This window comes from Catharus ustulatus, chromosome 12 (assembly GCF_009819885.2).
Source record: "Catharus ustulatus isolate bCatUst1 chromosome 12, bCatUst1.pri.v2, whole genome shotgun sequence".
In the NCBI taxonomy this organism is placed as follows: Eukaryota; Metazoa; Chordata; class Aves; order Passeriformes; family Turdidae; genus Catharus; species Catharus ustulatus.
The window spans coordinates 3,595,457-3,620,086 of NC_046232.1; the positions used below are offsets into that span (position 1 = coordinate 3,595,457).

The 24,630-nt window shown below is 52.4% G+C and overlaps 1 protein-coding gene across 1 annotated transcript in view; it reads right to left on the minus strand.

The window, feature by feature from the left end:
- HCN4 (hyperpolarization activated cyclic nucleotide gated potassium channel 4) overlaps positions 1-24,630 on the minus strand; it is a 93,728-nt gene that overhangs the window by 28,189 nt on the left and 40,909 nt on the right. The window contains exon 3 of the mRNA XM_033070729.2: positions 6,431-6,592. Coding sequence (XP_032926620.1) covers positions 6,431-6,592 — 162 coding nt within the window. The remainder of the gene's footprint in view (positions 1-6,430; positions 6,593-24,630) is intronic.

Genomic DNA, 24,630 nt, shown 5'->3' on the forward strand with positions numbered 1-24,630 from the left:
CCTGGAGGTATCTCAGCACAGCCAGGTGGGTGGCTGATGACCTCTCTGCAAGCTCTCAGTGCCACTGATGCCCATGGAAACTTTTCACTGATCTTACAGGGAGCAAACAGTGACAAAGCTGTGGCACAGGGCTGGAACCTTTGCCAAGGGCTGCTGCTTGGTTAGGAGATAAGCACATGGACAAAGCCAGCTGATAGCATTACCTGGCCAGATTCAGTTTCATTATGAAACACAGGCCTGAGTCCCACTGCAACGAGAAGGGCAAAGCCACACAAGTGACAGCAGAGCCTCCATGGGAGCAGTGGCACAGCCACAGCCCAGGAGAGTCTGCTCCTGCTCCCTGCCAGTGCCAGCCTGCCAACAGAGCAGGAACCTGGGAAAAACCACCCTGGAGCCAAGAGAGAGGGGCAGGAGACAGAGTGGCCATTGGTGACTGCTGCTGGTTGTGCCCTTGGCTCATGTGTGAGGAGACACAGCCCAAAGGAGCAGAGGACAGGGCAGGACAGGGGCCTTGTCCCCTGGCCAGGGCACAGAAAGGGTTCAGGCACGGGAGCTGCCAGAGGTGTGAGGCCAAAGGAGTGACCCCTCCTGCTCCTTTGCCTCCAGACCTGAGCTGTGGTTCTGAGGCCTGGCCAAACAAGTGGTGGGTACATTTTCCATCCCCAGGTTTTGTGGCATTTTTCAGACCCACTTCTGCTCCTGTCACACAGCTCCCACAGGCATCCTGCACTTCCAGGAGCCCCCTTCCCTCAGCCCTGCAGTCCTGGCAGTCTGAAGTCATGGCCCTGCACTCAGGGCATGGCAGCTGCTGTGACTTCCCTGGCTTTAGCCCATCTATTGTCCCTCATCCTGAGACTGCAGAAGGGAGCTGTCACACTTGGCCACACTTTGCTAAAAACGCTGCATCCCTGCAAAGGTGGGCAGCACATTCCCAGCAGTACTGGGGCACAGGGAGCAGTGCAGCTGTCCTGTCCCATCCCTTGCTGAATTAATTCCTTCCTCATTCCTCACTGGGGTTGCAGGAATGCTGCTGACCTCTGAATGCAGTCTGGCAGTGGTTTAACAGGGCAGCACATCTCCACCACAGACCTGAGAGCAGGGACAAAGGAAGCTGAGCTGAAATTCCAAAGGGAATCTGGGCAGACAGAGCAGTAACAGCTGAGCTGGAAAACTGGCTGCCAGGCTCTTTAGTGGCTGTGAACATCTGGGTACCAGGCAGGCTCGAGGTTTAAAAGCCATTCTTCCAGCAACTTGCTGCTCAGGAGTGCTGTTTACAAAGAAGCTTGCCAGTGTTTTGTAGGAATTAGTCATCCAAAACTGTAACATCCAATATGCTGAGCTCCTGCAGCCTGCACAAACACTGCTGGCTCCCTGGGAATTGCACAGCTCCGAGTCCCAGCCCAATTCCCAGCAGCAGCAGGGCTCCTGTGAGGACAGGCTGCGGGTGCCAGACGAGGAGACAGCTGAGGGGCGAGAGCTGCAGGAAAACACAGAGCTTTCCAAACAAACCCTGAGCACCCAGCTCTGCTGGGAGAGCACGTCAAGGACTGCTCAGAGAGAGGCACTTCTGTGAAGGGGAAGCCTTTCAGAGCAATTACCTTTAGGATACCAAGTGTGGAGAGCACTGGATGCTCTGTGATGATTCTTCACTTACAGGTCTCAGTACCCCTTTAGTTTTCAGGTGTTTTGTTTTCCACAGGATGAACAGACAGGTCAAGCCCACAGTACTTCAGGCCAGACTAGAAGAGGTTCCAAATGCAGTGTGGACACGGGTTTATCAGCACCAGGTGCCTCACACTGCCACAGCTCATTCCTGTAAGAGCCATACCCTATCTAATACCCAAGTACACCAGTCCCCAGGGAAGCAGGGCTGCACCACTCCACAGATACTGGAGTGGCTAAAATGGCCCATTAGAGGAGGGAAATGAGGCCTTAAACTGCAGAGGGAAAATGACTCCTCATTAAGCAAATCCCAAAGCAAGCAAAAGCGGAGCTACAGATCTGTGCCTGTTCACAGTCAAGAGGGGGTTATCTCAGAGGCACGAAGAGACTTTGCAAAAAGGAGTGAAAAGACTTTGAAGCAGTTTCTCAGACTGGTTTGTTTTTAACATCCACACTGGCAGTGCTGGAAGGGCTTCTCTGGCATTAGAGTCTGGCCTGCTCAGATCCACCTTTGAATATTTGGACACACTTCCCTGGAACACTTCAAAGGCACTGCTGGGTTCTGTAGTACCTTACAGAAGCACCTGAAGGCAAACTGCGGTGTCTGACAGGGTATTTTGGTTCTGATGTACATGGAAGTGTGTCTGGTTGAATCCTCACTGGAGACAAGGAGGGAGATGAGTAAAGACACAGAGAAGTACTAAAGTTCTTGGGATAAGGGTGTAGTCCTGGCTTACACCTGGCTTAATCCTGATTTAGTGAACTCAGGAGCTGTCTCTGACCATCCCTGCCCACCCCTGGAACTGCTGGGCTGGGAAAACACACCTCCAGATCCAGTTTAAAGGATGGGAATAGCAGAGGAACACATGGAAATGACAGGTCAAACTTCACCTCAGACAGAACTTGTCTGTTCTGGGCTTGTTTCCAAGGGAAGCTGGAAACATGGCCCTCACCTGACAGCAGGGATCTTCTCAGGGCTCTGAGTGTCCCTGTCCCAGTTGCCCCAGGCAGCCTTTCCTGGGAGCCCTCTGAAACACCCTGTGCTCCTGGAGTTGCAGACCTGGGCACCCCCACCTTGCCTGTGCTCACAGTACCTGTACCCAGCCCTGTGCATGCAGTGCTTTTGCCTTTTTTCCAGCCCTGCTGCTGTGCCCATCTCATGCTGCTCCCAGCTGGCCTCCCTGGACAGCCCCCAGAGGTGCCTGTCATCCTGCCTTCCCTGCAAAGGCCAGTATTCCCAGTTATGGTTTTGGCCCCAGCTGGGGAGGGCACTCCCTGTGCCTGTCACTGTCAGCTCCAGGTTCCCACCCCACTGGAGCAGCCCTGCTCCTGACAGACTTCACAGAACATGGAATCTCCCACAGATTCCTGTACCTGCTGAGGGAGGGCAGGAGGGATGTGCCAGCCCAGAGGCTCAGGGGGAGCTGGGAATCACAGCAGATCCATGCAGGATTGCTCTCTTCCACACACTGCAGCCATTCCCTTTTCATCAGCAGCCCTCAGCGAGGTGCTGTGAGCAGGGAGGGCAGAGCTCCACGGGAATGTGCTCCCCTTGTTCTGCTGGAGGGGAGGCTGATCAGAGTTTGCTGTAGCTGCACTGGCCTGGGGATCTCTGCCCTCCCTGCAGGTTCATGGGTTCAGCACAGCACCCAGGGGAGGAGGCCACGTGTTCCCAGTGCTTCCAGGGCTCAGCAGAGCTGGGATCCCTGGGAGAGGCTCTGGGGGAGCAGCACACACTCTGCAGCTGACTACCAGTGTTTCCAGTTTTTAATAAAAGTGCACTGCAGGAAAGCTAATGCTGAAGCCCCTGGGATTGGGGCTCAGCAATTAAAACTGCAAACATCCTGCCCTGCCGTTTCAGGAGGCAGCCAGATACCCACTGCTTCCACGGCTGCTGGAGATGGAACATGAGGCATGTGGAAAACACCGAGATGAACCAGACTCAGGGATTTATCGAGGCCTTGAGATTGATTTTGGCAACACCAGGCCCTTCACAAATCCCCTGGATGAGGATCAAACCTTTAGGAAGCAGATGGGAGGTGATGAATCTTCCTTCCCTGCAAGCATGGCAATCAGGGCTGGTTTTATGGAGTGCTAAGTGGTGGGAAACCCCAGAGCAGAGGAAGAGCAGAACCAGCACACTCACAAACAAAGCCTCCAAAGCGTCTGGACCTCACTTCCAGCTCCCTATGGCTGCAGCAGCTCCAGAAGATTCCCTTTTTCCCACATTTCTGGCTGCAGTGTGTGATCAGGGCAGCCATGCACCAAGGATATTTATTTATCTCCTCAGAGCTCTGACCAGGCAGGTACAGAATGTTCCAAAATCCTGGCTCCCTGGCCTCTCCCCTCCTAGCCATGTGCATCACACAGAGCCATGCTGGAACCTTCCATCCACATCCTGGCACCAAAGCCTGAGAAGAGCCCAGAGCTCCATTTTCCTATCTCCTCACTCTTTGGCCTCTCTCAATTCTCCCCTCCAGACCAGATGTAAATTGTTTCACTGATACTGCCATCCACATCCACCACTGGTCCCAGTGACACACCTGGAAATCTTCTCAGATTAAAGGACATTATTGAGAGAAAAAAACCTATCTAGTTCCCCAAGAACTACTGCACTTTTGTTAAATATTCTATCCCCAGGCTATTTTGGGGCTAGCATATTCCTGTACAGCTTCTGGAGTGGAAACCCCCTGAACTATAGGTGGGACATCTCTCTCCAGGTCTTCATCCCACCATCCTAGGACTCCATTTTCAGAGATAATGGGGGTTTAAAAAAAAAAAAAAGGTGATTTAGCTGCAGGGAAGAAGCAGGAAAAAAATCCTCCAAGGCAAGTTTAATTCCCAGCTTCAGAGGCTCTCAAGGCTGGGAAGACAAGGCTGCAGCATGAGGAAAGCTCTGCTCTGGATGGGAGCTCCCACCCCTGCCCTCCTGGAGCCTGCTGAGCCTTCCTGCCTCTGGAATGCATCCTGCCCTCTCTCCCCAGCCTTGCTGCTAAGATTTGCCTTGGCTAAATCTTTTCTTCCTCTGTCCCATGTCCTCCCACTTTTGCAGAACCTTCCCACTGGCAGCTTCAACCCCAGCAGCTTCAACCTCTTCCTGAGGGATGGATGGGGAGAGCCAGGAGCTGCTGCTGCCATCAGCAGCCACATGTTGGGGTGAGGGAATCGTGGTCCAAATGTGCTGCTCTGAAGCCATGCTGCAAGGGCACCATGGCCAAGGCACCCCCGGGATGGGGAGAGGCCACCTGCACCTCTGAGCTCCCTGGCACCAGGAGCTGAGCAGCACAATGGGGCCCCAATCTCTGACTGCTCCTGCCACAAAAATAATAAAAATGCAGCACAGGGAAGCCCAGGCATGGGTTGTTGCTCTGCTGAAGATAAGCAGAGGGTTCCAGGCTCCAGAACTGGAAGTCTGGCACCTTGCAGCAGCACAGGCACGGGCAGCCTGTGCCCAGAGCCCTGCAGGTGGGAGGCAGGGCAGGCTGGCACATCTTTAATACATTCTACATTTGTTCTGTTCTGCCCCAGTGCCTGATTGTTTCCTTTATTCAAGAAGAAATTGGCTGGGGGAATCTGGAGGTTAAGAACTGCAAAAAGAGGCAATTTTTTAAGCTTTGTCAGTTTTTGCTGCTTAATCAACTGGACATTGTCCCTTTGAATAAAAGCTCCTGAATTCTCAGCAAGATGGTTGAAAGGTACCATGAATTCTCTCTGCCTTTACCATATGGTGTCAAACTCCCTCCCAGAACAGCAGGGCACAGCTTAGGATGGCACTGGGCAGTCTGGCTCCTCATCCCGTGACCGTGGCTCACCCCGGGGCGGGTGGGTGGTCACAGGGGGCATGGGGCAAAGGGACCAGCAATGGGATATATGGATCAGCCCCAGCCCTGTCTCTGGGACTCCATATACTCAGATTTCAGCGGGCAGCAGTTTCCATGCCTGCTCCTTGCTGCTCGGTGCCAGGAGAGGGAGCCTGGCTCCTGCCTTCTGCGGCTGTGCCGGGGCCGGTCCTGCTCCGAGCCCCGGGACTGTGTCCTTGCAGGACCTGCCTCTAAACCCTGTGTCCCTGCAGGACCTGCCTCCCTGTCCTGGGACTGTGTCCCTGCAGGATCTGCCTCCTTGTCCCGGGACTGTGTCCCTGCAGGACCTGCGTCCAAACCCCGGCACTCTGTCCCTGCAGGACCTGCCTCCAAACCCTGGATCTGTGTCCCTGCAGGATCTGCCTCTAAACCCCGGGACTGTGTCCCTGCAGGACCTGCCTCCAAACCCCGGGACTGTGTCCCTGCAGGACTTGCCTCGGTGCCCACAGCTCTGAAAGCAGTGGCACCGCCCGGGGGATGTAAGGAGAATCGGGACGCTGGGGGATGAGGCCACCTGCACCTCTGAGCTCCCTGGCACGAGGAGCTGAGCATCCTCTGGGCCCTGAGCAGCACAGGGGGATGTAAGGAAGGGGAAGCTGGGGTATGCCTGTGGGTGCTGCAGAGCTGTCTCCCAGGGGCTGGGTTTAGGGCTGAGAGGTGGCAGGGGGAACACGGCACCTGGGATGCTCCAGAGGAGAGACTCCGCCCACATCTCTGAGCTGGTTGTTTATAATTCTTTATTATGAGCTCATCAAGGGGATGAAAAATACAACAGCTGGTGAGAGCTCTGCTCATCGGCCTCACTCTTTGGAAGGAGGCAGTGGGAAGAGTGCAAACAGGGGGAAAAGATAACACAGGGAAGAAAGGAGGAAACAGAAGCAGGTGCAGGTGTTCTGCTCGGCACTCACCACCATGCGGTTGAGGGACACCCAGCAGTCGTCGGGGAAGTCCTGGAGCATGGGCACCAGGAACTGCAGGCAGCCATCCCAGTGGCACAGCAGCAGCATCATCCCGATGAGGTTGACGATCCTCACCACGGCGCTGGCCAGGTCGTAGGTCATGTGGAAGATCTGCGGGCACACAGAGCAGGTTAGATGGCAGCTCCCCCAAACAACCCCCAGTGCAATTACACACAGTGCAGAACCTTGCTGAAGGGACAGAGGAGCTGCACCAGCTCATGTCAGGTGCAGTGTGCAAGCAGAACCAGCTGAAAAACAGCTTAAAAAACAAAATACAAAATCATCAACATCATCAGTCACCCCTCTTGCCCGGCGACTTTGCCTTCTAATTTACAATTAAAGTCTCTGTAACTCCATCTATAAAATAAGCTGTTTGTAAATATTTTTGGACCATCAGCCACTCCTCAGGAATCTACTCTTATCATTCCATCTTTTAGCTGCAATGCCCTTCTTTGATTCCTGTTCCTACGTGTTCCACAGTGACCCGTGGTGGCAGTGCCTTTGTACTGGATGTCAGCTGCAGTCTCTGCATGCATCAAATGCAGCAAGGAACGGCCTCCAACTCAGCAGAGGCTTCTGGAAGAGGATCTGATTCATCTCTTTCCTTGTGTTCCTTGTATTCTGCTGCTACACCCCTGCTCAGGTGGGCAAGGAAAAGAGAACCATGGCAGAGAGGGCTGGTTCTCCTCCTCTGTCAGTTCTTCACATGGAAAATAAAGCTGCAAACACAACTTTCTTACAGCCTAGAAGTGACACAGCCCCTGATCCAGGGCAGTTCAAGTGCCTCAGTTGGGCATCACCTTCCAAGGGACATGAGTGTCAGGGAGGTTTGTGACACAGGGGACAGGCTGTGTGATGTGTGACCCAATCCATCCACCTCCTGGCTGCTCCAGCAGGGATAATCCTGCTCCTCCCACCACCATGGCTGTGTGCCTACCACCTCTGCCCACACCACAGACTGGCCTCTCACCCCACAGGAAGGCAGCTCAACTGCTAAAGCAGCTTTTGTTACCAGGCAAAGGCATCACATTTTTCCAGCTGGAATTGCTGCTGTCAGAGCTGGCTGTCCAGCTGGAATGGCTGTTTCCACACCAGCCATCCCCACCTCAGGGTCACACAGCATTGCCCACAGCAATGCCCACAGCAATGCCCATGTGCCCAACCCTTGCCAGGAGAGAGCATAAAGAATGCTGGAATCCAGAAGGATGAATGATTTGGATAACTGCTGCTAACTCCATTATTTCCCTGCATCCAGGCTGGTGCCCACACTGCTAGTGTGAGAAAGGCCATTCGAGTGATCTTTCAGGGCTGAAAAGAAGAATATCTCCAAAATCCAGCATGAAAGGCTGTTCTAGGAAATCCAGCTCTCACTGCTGACTCAATAGGTCAGTATGAAAGCTGAGCACATAATTCATACAGAATAATTCCTCCTGGTTTCCTCTTTTTTCCTCCTCCTGCAGAAATGATCATTCTCATTTAGATAACCCAGAGCGAATCCATCCTGTTGGAATGAGAGCCTGGGGCTGTGCTTTTAATGAAGCTGGAGCAGCAGTTTGCAGAAGGATCTTTCGAGCCACCAGGGTTTTTCTGTGCTAATGACTTTTCCTCTCACACCTCCGGGTGTTTTTCAAAGAGCTCCAGCCCTGCTGTAAACCAGGGAGCTCCAGCCAGGGGCAGGGAGAAGCCCTGTCAGATTAAGGAGGTGCCTTCCTGCCTTTGATAGATGAAAAGCAGACAGCAAAGAGCCCGAGGGTATGGATAGGTATGGATCAGGGACCAGGTGATGGATATGGAGCTACTGAGAGGAGGTTGGGATCTGTCCAAGTCAGGGTAGGGCAGAGAGACAGAGGGAGGGGGTGGATTCAGCTCCTGCTCTGCACCTTGGGACCTGGACTGTAACACCAGAGCCACTGGATGGGAACAGACCCCTGAGGGTGACACACCTGGGCTGTGGCACCTGAGAAGGAGCTGCACCACGGCTCAAGGATTCCCAGGAGTAATTGTGATTATGGACTGCAAATGTCTGAGCTGCAGCTGAGACAACTCCAGTTCCAAATGTCGCAGGAGTTCCCAGCTCCTACCCAGTCCTTGGAATACATTTGCATTCCCAAGCAAGAGAAAACCAGGAAGCACTCCTGGTGCAGCACACAGGAATAACTGTGCAGGGCTGGGAACAAACACTTTCCACTGAGAAGCTCCTCCTGCAAAGAGGGAATTCTGATCCAGTATTGGATCAGCTGCAGTGCCCTCCAGCACTTCCTTGGCTCACCAGGGAGAGGAAGACCAGGAACATTCCAGAAGAGCTGGTCCATCACGAGCACAGGAACGTGAGTGGTAACTGCAACTTCTCTGGTTTCCATCAGGAGCACTCGGGACTTTGTGTCCTGTTGTAACATAACCCAGGCTGGGTCCCAGAGCATCACAGCTCATTCCACCCCAGCACTGCCTCTGCTTCCTGTCTTCCTGCTGCTTGCACTGGGAAAAAGGTAGCCAGGAGAAGAGCTGAGCATGGATTCACATTTAAAGGATTTTCTTGGATTAAAAAAAATCTTTTCTTGTCTGTTTTCTGACAGACCAAAACAAACTCTGCTTTCAGCATCCTTGCTACAAAATCAGTACTGTCCTTCCAGCCAAAGGACACCTTGCAATTCTTGTGGAAAGGACAGTTTGGGAAAGTGGGAGGACCAAAACTTCCCTCAAAAAGTCATTTCTGGTTATGTAAGAGCTCCATCTTGGAAACTCCACTTATACAGAACATGCTATCGGGATCCTATCAGAAGAAATCTGAAATCCTGTCAGCCCCAATAACTGTGCAGCCCTCCTCCATCCTGGACTGCAGCAACATTCCTCCAACCCCAGCACCTGAGCTGCAGGGAATCAAGGGCACCTTGGACAAGTGGGGCCTGGCTCTGGCAGTGGCTCCAATCAAGGCTGTGTGTTTAATTAGGTGTGCTGGTCTGTGCTGGTACAAGGCTCAGGCACTGTCCAAACCACGGCCACCACCATCCCTCTGCTCCAGGACAGCCACCACCATCCCTCTGCTCCAGACTGACCACCACCATCCCTCTGCTCCAGACTGACCACCACCATCCCTCTGCTCCAGGACAGCCACCACCATCCCTCTGCTCCAGGACAGCCACCACCATCCCTCTGCTCCAGCTGGGGCCACCACAATCCCTCTGCTCCAGGACAGCCACCACCATCCCTCTGCTCCAGCTGGGGCCACCACAATCCCTCTGCTCTGGCAGGCTGGTGCCCTGGGGCTGCCCTGTCCATAGGGACATCCTGGGGCAGAGCTGGGCAGGGCAGCAGCTGCTCCAGGCACATCCTGCTGGGCACAGCCCTCGGCACAGCCCCTGTCCCTGGCTGTGCTGGCACACCTGGGCTGGGATCTGACTGCACATCTGGGCTGGTTTTTCACACTCTGGAGGTGCTGTGTCTGGAACCAAGGGGCTTTGGGGGCCCTGCTGTAGGGGCAGCCCAATGATCCTGGCTGAGGCAGGGCAAGCTAACAGCATCTGAGTGCTGACTCTGGCAGGACTCACTGCTATCCATGGTGCTCCTGAACAGATTCTGCTCCACAGGAAAGCACTGAAACTGCTTGTTGCCCTTCACTACTGCACTGCCAACATGGCAGGAATTCTGTAACTCCACATCCTGGCTGGTCCCGAGCCAGTGCTGGTGTCTGTGCCCACAGCATGGTTAATATACAACTGTGATAAATCCCCTGGGGATAATCAAGGAGCTGTGACACTGCTCCAGCTTAATAGAAAGCAAAGAACTTACTCTTCATTTATGGCTTAAAAAACCCACAGACTTGAGAAGGAAATACAAATCTCAAAAGAGAATCAAAATAGTCTCATATGCTGTTGTGAGTGCTCCAGGGTCAGAGTTAAGGTTGTTCTGTGTGAGGAAAAACGTGTTTACTTACATTTAAGAAGAGTATTTGTGGGCTGTGGGGAAGAAAGTTGACATGTCTTTCAGTCTGCCTTTCTCTCCTTGGCTTTTGAAGATAAGAGAGGTAAAGATCCGTTTTCCTCACAGAGGCATTAGTTGCCTTTTCAAACCTCAGTGTTAATCTCCCGATAGACTGGGGATAGGTGGCTGCTGCAAAGAGCTTTTCTGAGCTGAAATCCAGTTTAGCCAGATTACTGAGGGTGGCTGTGCTGAGGCCCTGCAGCAGCAGCTGCTGTGGCTCTGGATCACCCAAACCCACTCATCCTGTTTAGTCTTGAGACCAGCCTGGACAACAAGCTCATTCCAGCCAATGTGCAAACTGAAGGCAGCTCACTGAAAAAACAGTGCTTTGGGTGATTTGGGAAAAAGTGCCAGTTCTCATGGCAAATGTCACCTTCTCCACACCCAGGGTGAGCCCTGAATGACTAAACACACATAAAGGAAGGATTTGGGAGCCCTGATGTGCAGACCCTGAGAGGCTGCAGCGAGGGAGAGACAAAGAACACAGAACTGGTACAGTGGGCTTCCCCAAGAGGACAAATCTGCCTGGGCACACACAGAGCACTGAGGTACAGGAGCCCTGAACATGGTCAGGACACACAGAGCACCCTGAGCAAGCCAGGGCACACAGAGCCAGCCCTGAGCACAGCCAGGGCACACAGAGCACCCTGAGCACAGCCAGGGCACACAGAGCCAGCCCTGAACACAGCCAGGGCACACAGAGCCAGCCCATAGCACACCCAGGGCACACAGAGCCAGCCCGGAGCACACCCAGGCACACAGAGCACCCTGAGCACACCCAGGGCACACAGAGCCAGCCCTGAGCACAGCCAGGGCACACAGAGCACCCTGAGCACAGCCAGGGCACACAGAGCCAGCCCTGAGCACACCCAGGGCATACAGAACAGCCCTGAGCAAGCCAGGGCACACAGAGCACCCTGAGCACAGCCAGGGCACACAGAGCCAGCCCTGAGCACACCCAGGCACACAGAGCACCCTGAGCACACCCAGGGCACACAGAGCCAGCCCTGAGCACACCCAGGCACACAGAGCACCCTGAGCACACCCAGGCACACAGAGCCAGCCCTGAGCACACCCAGGGACACAGAGCACCCTGAGCACACCCAGGCACACAGAACAGCCCTGAGCACACCCAGGCACACAGAACACCCTGAGCACACCCAGGGACACAGAGCCAGCCCTGAGCACACCCAGGGCACACAGAGCACCCTGAGCACAGCCAGGGCACACAGAACAGCCCTGAGCACACCCAGGGCACACAGAGCACCCTGAGCACACCCAGGGACACAGAGCCAGCCCTGAGCACAGCCAGGGCACACAGAAAATCCTTGAGCCACCCTGAGCATGCACAGCAATCAGGGCTGGCAGGGAAAGGGCAGCTCCCCCAGGAATTCCACCTGTGGAGTGAGCCCATCCTGCTGGCACACATGCTGTTTCAGCAAGGGAAATCAACTTCTCAGCTGCTCTTTTCCCTCTCCTGATGCTGCTGTGGGAAATGCATCTTCCCCCACTCCTTCCTCCTACCTCACCTTCCCCAGCTTCCTATTTATTCTCCCAGTGATGTCACGCTTAAACTGTGTCAAAATATAATCTAATTTGACTCCAAGAGGTTTCTTGTCCTGAACAACTCCTCAGGTTCTGGTCTTTAGGAAGAATGGACAGATTTTTACACATTTTTTATTTTGGAAGAGTGGACAAAATGCTATTCTAGCCACTAAATTATACAAAGATAGACACTCCAAATTTCCAAGGCAACTGTTGCTGCAAACAGGCTGAGCTGGGGAAGAGGAAGAATCGTGTAAAGGAACACAGTTGGGTTTACTGACACCTTGGGAAGGAGCAGTGCTGGGCCAGGCAGCTCGGGGCTGTGCTGAGCACAGCGTGCCTGGCAGGAGGAGGGAGCTGCGGTGCAGATTGTGGGGCCAGGGCTCGGAGCAGCAGGCAGCAGATGGGCTGGAGCCGGGATGGGCTGTGCAGCACAGCTACATCTTGAGAGGAATGTTGGGTTTGTCTTTACAAACAAGCTGAGGGGCTGCTGGTAGATAAAATCAGCACTGAGAGAGAAAAGAAACAATGGGAAGGATTGCACTGATTGATGAATGGGAAAGGATATTTGCCTTTACAAACAAACTGTAGGTTTGCTGATAAATGAAACTGGGGACTGGAAGATGAAAGAGACAATGGGGGAAAAACTATGAATTCTATAATAATTAAAAATGAAAAGGGAGGGTTGTACATTAGAGGGGAATCTCAGCTATCAGGAGTTCTGGGAAGTCTGTGCCTCTCAAGTACCTCAGCCATGGGGAAAGAGAGAGGGAAATGTGGGAAATTAGGATAAAAATTTGAGAGATCCCAGGTGAATGCCCCATGGCCTCTCCCTTTTTTTGAATAAAGTCTGTCTGTCTCCTCTGTCTGCTTTTTGCACATAAACCTCTGAAGTTTGTGGATTAATTTTCCTGACAATCTGCAGGCTGTGTGCACGGGCTGGGGCTGCACACCCACCTGCGTTCTGCTGTGCCAGCACCCACAGCCACAGCCAGGAGATCAAGTTTTAGATGAAGGCAAGAGTTTGGGGTTGATTCTCTTTTTCTGCTTGCTTTGCACCGAATGACATAAGCAATGTCAGCAGAGTTGCTGATGCTGCCTTGAGTCAGGGCTGTGATTCACCCGGGCCGTGTGCCTGCAGCAGCCACTCGGAGGGGAGCACTCCCAGGCCCAGGTGTTAGCAGAGATAGCCAAGCACATTTTACACTCGAAATACAATAATCCTTTGTGCTGCCGTGGCAGTTTTCCTCTGCAGGTCTCGGGGGGCTGTGCTGACATTCATCTGCTGTGTTCCCTATCTCCACGGAACGCCTGAGCTCCGCTATTCCGGAGGGGCCAGCAGGGCACAGAACAGGGAAAAAGCCTCTTGCACTGGTAGCTGAGGACAAAGTTTTCAGCCAAACCTCAGTCTGGCAGCTCTGATCTCATGGATTATCAGTGAGCCATGCCCAAGGAGGTGCCTCAGTGTGTGTGTGCAGGCAGGGCAGCACAGCCAGCACTCCTGCCACAGCTTGGGGCTGGAAAGCTCTGTAAGGTCACCATGCAAGCCTCCACCTCCTCCTCAGATGATTTAATTCTTCCCAGGCAGTTTGCTCCTGGCCACTGGAAGTTCTTCCCCAGGAGCTCAGGGAACAGAGAACAGCCTGTGGAAAAGGGAAGGGGGGGTGGAAATGGCATTTTCTTGCCTTCCCCCTCCGAGACTCATGTCTACTGGAAAATATTTACAGCAGAGAAAGGTGAAATAGCAGGACTAATTAGCACTGAGAAGGCTGGCATAGCTGGCAGATGTTTATAGATATATATAAACCCCAAAGATCCTGCCACCACCGTGTGTTTTGCCTCTTGCACTCTCGGAGTTGAGGTTGTCATGACAGCAGCCCCCCTTCCTCTCCCCATGCCACCATTCCCAGCCTAGACTTTAATCTTCATCATTTTAAGAACTTTTGTCACCACGGCAACGTGACACAGACTTTTTAAAAATATTTTCTAGCACAACTCAAACAACTGTCTTTCCTGCACGGTTCCCTTTAAACTCCCAGGAGAAAACATTTGGGGTCGGGTTGTGGCACCAGGGAAGGAGTGTGAGACTGCCCTGGGTGTGAGACAGCAGCAGCAGAAGGACAGTGCCATTGTCACCTCCAGGAACAGCAACACAAGGGCTGGGGCCAGGGCTTTTTCCAGAAGCTCTGTTACTTTTTGGAAAACTCTCTTTTGCTTTTCCATGGGGTTTCTGTTCCCACACGCCTCCAGTTCAGGTTTTCCACAGGATCTCTCGGTACAGTGAGCTGCCTTTGGAAAAGGGAAGGTAAACAAGCCCCCAGAGCTGTAAATAGGTTGGGTGTCTCATTCTCAAGGGGAATTAGATACCTTACCTGCTGAGGCTGGCTCTAATCTCTCAGGGCTCTTATCTGCATCTTTGGGAATTGTAGTCCTTCTGAGAGGCTTGAAATAAATCACTGTTGGAAATAGGTCACGGGCTTTTTTGGATGTTCAAGAATGACCATAGTCATCAGACAAAAGGTCTGCCTTGCTCAGGAGCTATACATAGATGTGCCCAGGGAAAGGAATATTTGGGATGCTGAGGGGAAAGGAGGCTTAAATCCCTGAGAAAGGGACAAGACATACAAGAGGTTGCAAACTGGACCCTGCAGGCCTGAAATGGTTCCAGAAGGGGCACGGAGAGGTGCAGGGTGGTCCCAGGTCCGTGCTGGCTCAGGGCAGGATTCCCCCTGGAACAGCAGCAGGGGGAGGTGATGGATGCCTGATCTGGGTCTGCAGGTGATGCTGCAGCCTCTGCCAGGAGGGCTCATTAGGGATCTGAGCAAAACCTGCCTGGTTAAGTGGGAAAACAGCCACGAATGCACTGAGCTGCCAGGCCTGGAGTCAGTGCAGGCAGCTGGCTTGGAGCAGCACCGAGCAAACACTGCTGGCAGCACTGCTCAGGCTGTGCCAGCACCCAGGTCACTGTCACCACTGCCCCCTGCTCAGGCTGTGCCAGCACCCAGGGCAGTGCCACCCCTGCCCCTGCTCAGGCTGTGCCAGCGCCCAGACCAATGCCATCCCTGCCCCTGCTCAGGCTGTGCCAGCACCCAGGGCAGTGCCACCCCTGTGCCTGCTCAGGCTGTGCCAGCACCCAGGCCAGTGCCACCCCTGTGCCTGCTCAGGCTGTGCCAGCACCCAGGCCAGTGCCACCCCTGTGCCTGCTCAGGCTGTGCCAGCACCCAGGCCAGTGCCACCCCTGTGCCTGCTCAGGCTGTGCCAGCACCCAGGCCAGTGCCACCCCTGTGCCTGCTCAGGCTGTGCCAGCACCCAGGCCAGTGCCACCCCTGTGCCTGCTCAGGCTGTGCCAGCACCCAGGGCAGTGCCAGCCCTGTGCCTGCTCAGGCTGTGCCAGCACCCAGGGCAGTGCCAGCCCTGCCCCTGGACCTGTTTCCAGTGAGGACACAATGAAGCTGTGCTAAGGAAGGGGATCCCAACCCTTTTCCTCCCATCTCCCAAAGCTGGGCTGTGCCATGGCTCTTTGGAAGCTGTTTGCCTTCCACAAAGTGACAGCTTCAGCACAGTCTGAAGGTCCCTGATCAGGCAGCAGAAGTTAAAGACCAGTAAATTAAATCACTTATTGTTTTAGAGCTGTTGTCTTGGATGCTCATCTGATGCTCCCTCTGCAGCATTTGAGAGCGGATTCAATGAATGTCTGGTGTGCCACAGGTGCCTCCCTGTCCCCATCCCAGAGCCTGACCTGGGAACCAGGGCCTGCCAGCTCTGTTTGTATCCAGAAACACACCACCAGGACACGGCAGAAACACAATCACAACAAGAGAACAGACTCTTAAATGAGAAAGAGAATTGTCTTCTCAAAATTCCAACTGCCTGTAGAGCAGTCTCTTGTTCCCAATTTCACAAAGAAATCAGCAGTGACCTTTGTTTTCTTATTCCTTTCGGTCCCACCTGAATTTTTTTGTTTAAAATTCAGAACAGATTTTTTAAAATCCAAGCTTCATCCCTAGAGATCCATACAATTAACAGCTGAGATTGAATATGAACTCATTAGGTCCCACCCTGGAACTGCAAACTTGCTGAAGAACCAAAGAACTCCTGCAGTTTGCTCTTGATCAATTAACATTATTTCTTTAATGCTACCTGCATTTCAATCAAGGCAGCAGAGCACACACTTGTTCTCCCTCTGCTAACCCAATTTGGATTTTTGTAGGAGCACAGGGGAAGAAGAGAGCCAAAAATACACTCCCCAAAAGGAGCACATGCCTGTTTGTCTGTGAAAGGTTCTCTCTGCTGGGCAGGTCAGGGGCAGAGCGGGCAGGTGAGGTCCTGGCACAGCCCTCAGCTTTACATTTGATTATTTTCTGTCCCAAAGCAGGACTTGTCTTGCTCCAGCCTGGCCCAGCCTGCCAGGATGCTCCGTGCTCTGCAGGGACGCTGAGCGCTCTCACCTAACTCAATCCTGGGCTCTAATTCCATTACAGCCACGGCAACCAGGCACAACTTCCAGCCTGGACTCTGGGATGCTGTCAGGGCTGCAACATCCAGGGAGGAAGCTCCTGGCAGGCCTGGAGCCGGGAATGTTTCCTGTGGCACAGGGCACAGATCACAGGAGCTGTCACAGGGGCTGCAGAGGGATCCACTCTGGGCACTCTTTGTTTTTCCTGCATTTCAGAGAGGGCAGAAAGAAGGACTGGGGCACTTCCACCCCAGGCACAGAATCCTTGGCTGCAGCCCTGGAGGGATTGGGAAGAGCTGTGCCAGGCTGTGGGCACGGGGAGCACAAACTCCAATGGTTTTGTCACTGCTGGGTTTTGTCAAAATTCCTCTGACAGAGACCAGTGTGAAAACACCCAGCAAGGATTGAATCATCTCTGGGGGACCTCAGCAATGACAGCTTCCCTGCCCAGACTGACATAAATATGTTTTAATGCAGTGTCACATGTCACAGGACGAGTGACAGGGACACAAATGTCCTCCCACTCTGCTGAGGCAACAACAGCGTGTAACCTTTTCCTGCTGTACCTGAGAGGGGACAAATCCCACAGGAACAGCACTGGGAAAGTGAATCCTGAGAAGCTGCACCTCCCATAACCTTGGGATGCACATCTGAGGCTGCTCCAATCCCAGCAGGAGAGCTGAGAGAGAAGTGCTGGGTGAATTCTTTATTTCCTTGAAGAATCTAGGGCAGGGAAAACTGTTTTTTAACTAAGAAGCAGGCCTAGATGATATTTATGAAAGTATGAGGGATTAATAACTGCTGTAGTTGTATATAGATTTCATAGATTATATAAAAATGTACTCAGGCAGAACAAAGACATTGAAGAGCAGTATTTAAACTCTACCAAAAATATTCCAACCCCTCCATTAATTTATGCTGGGCAGGAAAAGAGTCCCCAAAGGTTGCCATTTTAATTAGAAATCCAACAGGAAATGCTGCCTGATGACAGCTATCAGGGCAAGAATCCCAGGAGCCACAGCCAGGGAAGAGGAGCAGATCTGCACAGCTCTGAGGGGTGTAACACACCAAGATCCCAGCAATACAGAAACAGCAAAAACAGCAGCAGGGCAGGGGGGCTGTAGGCTCAGGTCATAATCAGGGGTTATAAACCACCCTGTACCTGCAGCCCTGCCTCAGAGACATGACTGGGAGAGGATATGGATCCCTCCAAATTCCCTGGATTCCTGTCCTTGAGCTCATCTTCCAACTCAGCCACTCTGTTCCTGTAGCAAACCTACAGCTCCATCCAAACCTACAGCATCATCCCAAACCTACAGCATCATCCCAAACCTACAGCTCCATCCCAAACCTACAGCTCCATCCCAAACCTACAGCTCCATCCAACCTACAGGTCCATCCCAAACCTACAGCTCCACCCAACCTACAGCTCCACCCAACCTACAGCTCCACCCAACCTACAGCTCCATCCCAAACCTACAGCATCATCCCAAATCTACAGCATCATCCCAAACCTACAGCATCATCCCTAACCTACAGCATCATCCCTAACCTACAGCTCCACCCAAACCTACAGCTCCACCCAAACCTACAGCTCCACCCAAACCTACAGCTCCATCCCAAACCTACAGCATCATCCCAAACCTACAGCTCCATCTAAACCTACAGCTCCATCCCAAACCTACAGCTCCATCCCAAACCTACAGCATTATCCCAAACCTACAGCTCCATCCCAAACCTACAGCTCCATCCCAAACCTACAGCCCCCACCCCAAAAGTCAAAGCTGCAAGAAGTGCTTTGAAAAGGCCACACCCTCCTATAGGCAGTTTTTCATAATTTTCCCCCCAAAGAAATCAGAATTCCCTAGCACATCTGTGTGTGCTGGAACAGACCCAGTCACCACCAGAGCATGGCAACATGTTCCCACAAATGGTAATGAAGTCCTAATCAATCCTCTTCTGGCTGCACCACGTGAGCAGAAGGCATTTTATTGGTGTTTCTGTCCAAAAGCACACTGTGGGATAGAATTATTGAACAAAGCTTTTTGCTTCCACCCAGTTTTTGCTGTTTTCCTTCTGAAATGCCTTTTCTGCTGCATCTCTGGAGTTTTCCTTTTAATCCTGCTGGAAATGGGGTCCTGATTCACTCCTCTCCTGGCCTAACCTCCCTCACACAGTGCATCTGTGGAATAATTTCTTTTGTCTACCTGACAGACCTAATAGCTCCCAGGAGCCCCCAAAATGGAGCCCTTGGAAGGGGTTCCCTGTGGAAGGAGCTCCCAGAACTCCCAAAGCTGAGCCCTTGGAAGGGGCTCCCTGTGGAAGGAGCTCCCATGGCTCAATAGCTGCTGTCTCAAGGAGCATTTCCTGGACTGTTTTTGGAATTTGCTGTCTTTTCAATTTCATTGGCTGCCCCTATCTTTGCTGAATACAGCAGGAAAAATTAATATAGAACTCATCTTTTTCTAGCTGACATTACTTTACAGAGGTTTGTTGTGGTTTTTTTTTTCTTTTCAACTCTTCCCTTTAAAGGAAAGAATGCCAAGCTTTTCCTTTCTTCCAGGTTGTTCTCATCAGATTTCTCTGAATTAATTTTATTCTCTGGTGTAGAAGTAGCCCAAGTAACTAAAATTGGAGTATTTTTAGACTCAGGTAAACCACAATGGCCATTTATATTACTTTTAGTGCCTGTCTCCACCCTGTGCTCTCTCAATCCCTGTTCTCTTTTCATCCTCTCCAGCAGAGGAGCAGAAGGGAAGAAGTTATAGAGAGGCAGCTCCTGTAGAGAAGCTCCACTACAAAACACAAATGGAGCTGCTTTGTCTACTCGTGTTTACTCTGCTTGGTTCTTGTTCAGTTTAAAGGAGACTCAGTCCTGTGGGAATTCAAAACCTGCTCACTGCACCTGTCCTGCCTTGCCCTCTACAGTCTGAATCATCCTCCAGCTTCAACCTGATTTAATGACACCTCATTGCTGTGAACCCCCAGGCCAGCAGCAGGAAAATTTGCCCCCATCAGAAAACAGTGAAGGTAGCAGTACTGAGAAATGAGCAGGGGGAAGGAAATCCTCAAGGATGGCAGCACTGATCATTTCTTACAGCCCCCAGCAGTTGCCACAGCCCAGCCTCCCCCCTCAGCACCTCTGGGTGTTCATTCAGACATTCCAGGGGGTGAGGCTGCTCCAGCTCTGGGCCCTGCAGAGCCACCCTGGCTGTGCCTGCAGGGGCTCCAGGCTGTGACAGCACTGCTGCAGCTGCCCTGGACCACAGGAAAGGGCTCCACTGAGCCCTGGGGGTGTGGGGCACACCGGGTACCAGCCCTGGCACTGGCTCACAGCAGCAGCAGTGGGTTTGGGAGGGCTCAGGATGTCAGGGAATCACTCCTGGCTGCAGCACTGGCTCACAGCAGCAGCAATGGGTTTGGGAGGGCTCAGGGTTTCAAGGAATCACTCCTGGCTGCAGCACTGGCTCACAGCAGCAGCAGCAGTGGATTTGGGAGGGCTCAAGGAATCACTCCTGGCTGCAGCACTGGCTCACAGCAGCAGCAGTGAGTTTGGGAGGGCTCAGGGTCTCAGGGAATCACTCCTGGCTGTTGGTCAGCCTCAGTGCTGACCTCCCCAGATCTGTGAATGAGAGCTGTGCTGAAGAAAGCACTCAGCTCATTCATCATAGAAGTGCAGGTGTCCTGCCCATGGCAGGGGGGTTGGAACTGGATGATCTTCAAGGTGTTCTGTGATTCCCTAATTCCATGAAAGCTGTGGGCTGCTCCATGTCTGCCTTTGTACTGACACAGTGCAGATCCCACACAAGCTGGGACTCCAGCAGAGTTGCAGACCCACTGCAGGAATGGAGGAAGGCTGACACTGCCTTTTCTCCCACATAAACGTCCTACTGAAGTATCAAACTGCAGCAGGGCTGGATCTGTGCCCTTGAGAGCAAGCCCTGCTGGAAGAGGGACGGAGAAGGCAGCAGTGCAGTGCTCCAGTGCTCTGCATTTCTCATAATTGATGTCTTTTCCAAGAGCACTTCCAACCCAAGGTGAACAATAATTCAGTGTCAGATGGTTATGAATGAAACCAGATCCTGACCCTGGAAAGCTCTGGCAGAGCAAGAACTGGGATCAGCTGCACCCTGTGGGATCAGGCAAGGGACCCAGCAGGGTATGAGGGACACCTCCTAGGCAACATTAAAGAGTGCTTTGGGAAAGCTTTGGCACAATGATTTCCTGTTTCAAATAACACCACAAAGTTCTTTCTTTGTACTTAAGGTGCTCTCCCCTGCACAAACAGAACTGGGATTAAGCTGCACATGAGGAGTTCTGCCACAGTAACACAGAGTGAGCAAGTTGGGCTGTTCCAAAAGCCACAACTTCAGGGTTTCTCAGCAGCCTGTGAAGGCTCTGAACATGAAAAAACAAGGGTTAAACTGAGCATGGGATGAGGCAAATGCAGGGAGCTAAACTTGACCTCTTCAGATTTCCAAGCCTGGATGGGAGACCCCAGGTGTGAGCCTGCCCTGATAGTTCAGGGCTCAGAACCCTGAGATCCCAGGTGTGTGTCCCATACCCTTGAAATCTGTCAGAATGTAAGAGTTTGCCTCCTTCCACTAAACCTGGATTCACAGCACCCTCATACTGCAGAGTTTAGTGTCCATGGGAGGTGAGACCTGGCAATTCAGTCAAGTTTCTCTTCATGACCACTGAGGAACTGGCAACTTCCCCCAGGGAATTGGCTCAGATGCACACGGATGTGGGCACTCCCAAGGGCAGTAAACAAAATAATCTGAGGGATGAAATTGCACAGCCCCCACTGGGAAGACTGAAAATGGATTCAGGAACAGATGTCTGATATCTCAGTTTTGTTTGGATCTCCCTAATCCACCAGGAGCCTCAAGCTCTGGGAGAACTGGAGTGGTGTTCAAAGGTTTAATGAGTGATTGGTGTTTGAAGCAGAGCTTTGTAACTCCCTAGCACAGAGACAAGAGATGATCTGAACATCAGGATTTCATTATGGATTCCAGCTGTGCTCCAGATCCATGGAGGATATAATGGACTTCTGACAAGACAAAGAACTTGGTGATTGTCACTTCTTCAGATCTGCTGGATGGTGAAAGGGAGGTGAGGAGGGAAGTGTTGAGGAACATGACAGATGAATTGAAGGGGCTGGAGCAGAAGGTATTAGGATGCAATCAGAGAACACCCTGAACTGAACCTCAAGGGAAAAAACTGACTGGAAGGGTCTTTCCTCCATCCCTGGCAGTGCCCAAAGCCAGGGCTAGACAGGGCTTAGAGCAACCTGGATGGTGGAAGGTGTCCCTGCCCAAGGCAGGAGGTGGAACGAGAGGAGCTGACCTTCTGACCCAAACCAGTCTGGAATTCCAGGATTCCATGACAAGCAGCATCACCTTGCTAAAGAAAAGGCAGAAATATAGAAATAAAGAAATATTTAGGGCTGATGGGGAGCTCAGGAGGCTCCTGTGGGCAGCTATGGCTGCACCTGGATCTGCCCAAGCCAAGCACATCCTGGCTGTGACTCAGCAAGGTGACCTGGCAAGCCTGGCAAAGTCACCAAGGGAAGGCCAGCAGTGATGGGCAGGGCTGGGCCAGGCCAGCACACAGCTGAGGGTGGCCAGTCTGTGCTGTCCCCTGCTGAGGGGTCAGCCCCACACCCCCCAGGGCAGGATGTCCTGCTCTCAGCAGTGACCAGGAAGCAGCAGCGCATCTCCTGGCCATCCTGGGAAGCTGTGGCCATGTCCCTGCTGTGGGAGCTGAGCCCGGCACAGCTGGTCCCAGTGCTGGCAGCAGGAAACAAGGCAGGGCACAGCTTTGCTGCCCTGCTCCCAGGAGGCTCCAAGGACTTGGACACTGTTGCCCTTGGAGGGTGACCTCGCAGGCAGCCACCTGGGCTGCCACTTTCCCAGGTTTCCACCAAGAGTCAGACACTACCCACTCTCATGGGGCTGTGCTGGGCTCTTCCCAGCCTGTGTCTGGATCCGTGTCCTGTCACTTCTCTGATGCCAGTGCTGGCATCTGAAGCTGGCAGCTGCCTCCCATCCATCAGCACATCCCCTGCTCCGTGCCAACTGTCAATTAAGCTGGCACAGGGGCGCAGCCTTCCCACCTTCCTGGCTCCACAGAGCCTCAGGCAAGGGGCTGGGTGTTGGCTGGGAGGCACAGCGAGCTCTGCACCAGCTGCAAACCAGAGATGATGGCAGCAGGAAGAAGCCCCTGTGAGATATGCTGATGTCCAGCCCTCCTGCTGAGGAAATGCCTTGCCTGGGATAAAATATTCTCCAGCCCCTTGAGCTTGGGCTTTCCACTTCAATCACTGTGGAAACAGCCTCGCCCTGCAGAACAGGTTCTCCCCACTTCCCGAACAGCAGAGGGAGTTCTGGGGTGGTATTCAACAGCTCATGTCTCCCCCAGGAAGGAGGGAGCATGAGGGAGCACAGGCAGGCAAATTTTGTTCTCCAAATGACCAGAAAAATTGCTGGCTAATCAAAACAGGCACTGCTTCACTGATTGTAGCACCAGCTCCTCTCCCTTCCCAATCCCCATTAGCTGATCAGGGTCAACTGCTGGGCTCTGCAGCTCTTCCCCTCTGCCTGGAGAGCCTCCAGAGGTGGGAAGGGAAGGCTAGAGGAGCAGCACATCCTAGAGAACCGTTCCTCAGGCAGGGAATCTGCAGAGCCCTCCAGCACCATCACCCTTGGGAGCTGCCCCACTCTCCCCGAGCCCTGGGTGTGCTGGGACCCACATGCAGGAGGATGCAGCAGGTCCTGGCTGTGCAGGGGGTGTCACCTGCTCAGGTGTTTAAGGTCTGTGCTCTGTGATGTCACTGACACCCAAAGGGACAGAGATCAGCCCAGTTTTCTGCAGTGCTGGATGTTATAAATACAGTAATTTCACGATTATAAGCCACACCTGATTATAAGGCACATATCCGGGTGTCAGCAACTGTCTTGGGTTACAATACAGAGTGTGATAAAAGGTATCTCTTCTATCACCATCCGTTGAGGGTGGGGGCAGTGATCCTTATTTCCATGGGAGATATTCTGCTAATGGGCCATCCATTGAAACCAGGCAGGGCATTGTTTTTTATCTTTTCACAACCCATCCTTCCTCCAGCCAGTCATTTTCTGCTAATGGCCATTGAGTCCCACTGTGGGACTGATAAAATTACTGCATCCCATTGGAAGTTGCTCCAGCCAGGGGGAAGAGCCCAACATTTCTTACCAAGATAAAAACAGAGGTTTTGGGACACTAAGGGAGCCCCTTTCTCCACTGGACTCCAGAGGAAAACCGGATTTCTCCACATCACCACTGGAGCTCCGGAGGGAAATTGCACCTTGTACAGGAGCACTGCTCCAACTGAGCCACATCTGTCACTGCAGGAGGATGCAGCCACCATGGAATGGGACTGCTGCCAACACCCTGCCTGACAGGGTGTCAGGTTGTACCCTGACTTTGTCAGGGTTTGGAGTTTGTTTCTTTGCAGTACTGTATTTCTACTTTAATTTCCCTAGTAAAGAACTGTTATTCCTAATTCCCATATTTTTGCCTGAAAGCCCCTTGATTTCAAAATTATAATAATTTGGAGGGAGGGGATTTACATTCTCCATCTCAAAGAGAAGTTCCTGCCTTTCTCAGCAGACACCTGTCCTCCAAACTAAAACAGCAACTTTTCATTCTTTGTCCATATATAAGCCACACCTGATTATAAGCCGCACTTTGGGTTTGGACCAAAATTTTGGTCAAAATGGTGCGGCTTATAATCATGAAATTACTGTACATATTATGATATTGGCTTTTCGCCGATATTAAGGAGGATACTAAATGTGTGGTGTTGAAATGGTTTTTAGGATATAGTTTTCTTTAGGAGTAACATAAGCTAATAAAGTGTCTTTGTAGCAAGTGAACTACTTGCTTGGCTGGATAACAGTTAGTAAAAACACTTGTTACTGATATATCAGTTACTAGCACTGACTGTCTGTAAACATTCAAGACCACAGCCCAAATTAAGACTGATAAGAAAAATAAATTAAAACCACAGCCATGAAACACACATGCTCTAAAAAGGCGGACTCCAGGAGTGGCCATGTGAAACAGTTTCTAGAATATGGAAAATAGTTTAGAGCAAAGTTTGAAAATGTATGACAGGTCTATGAATATG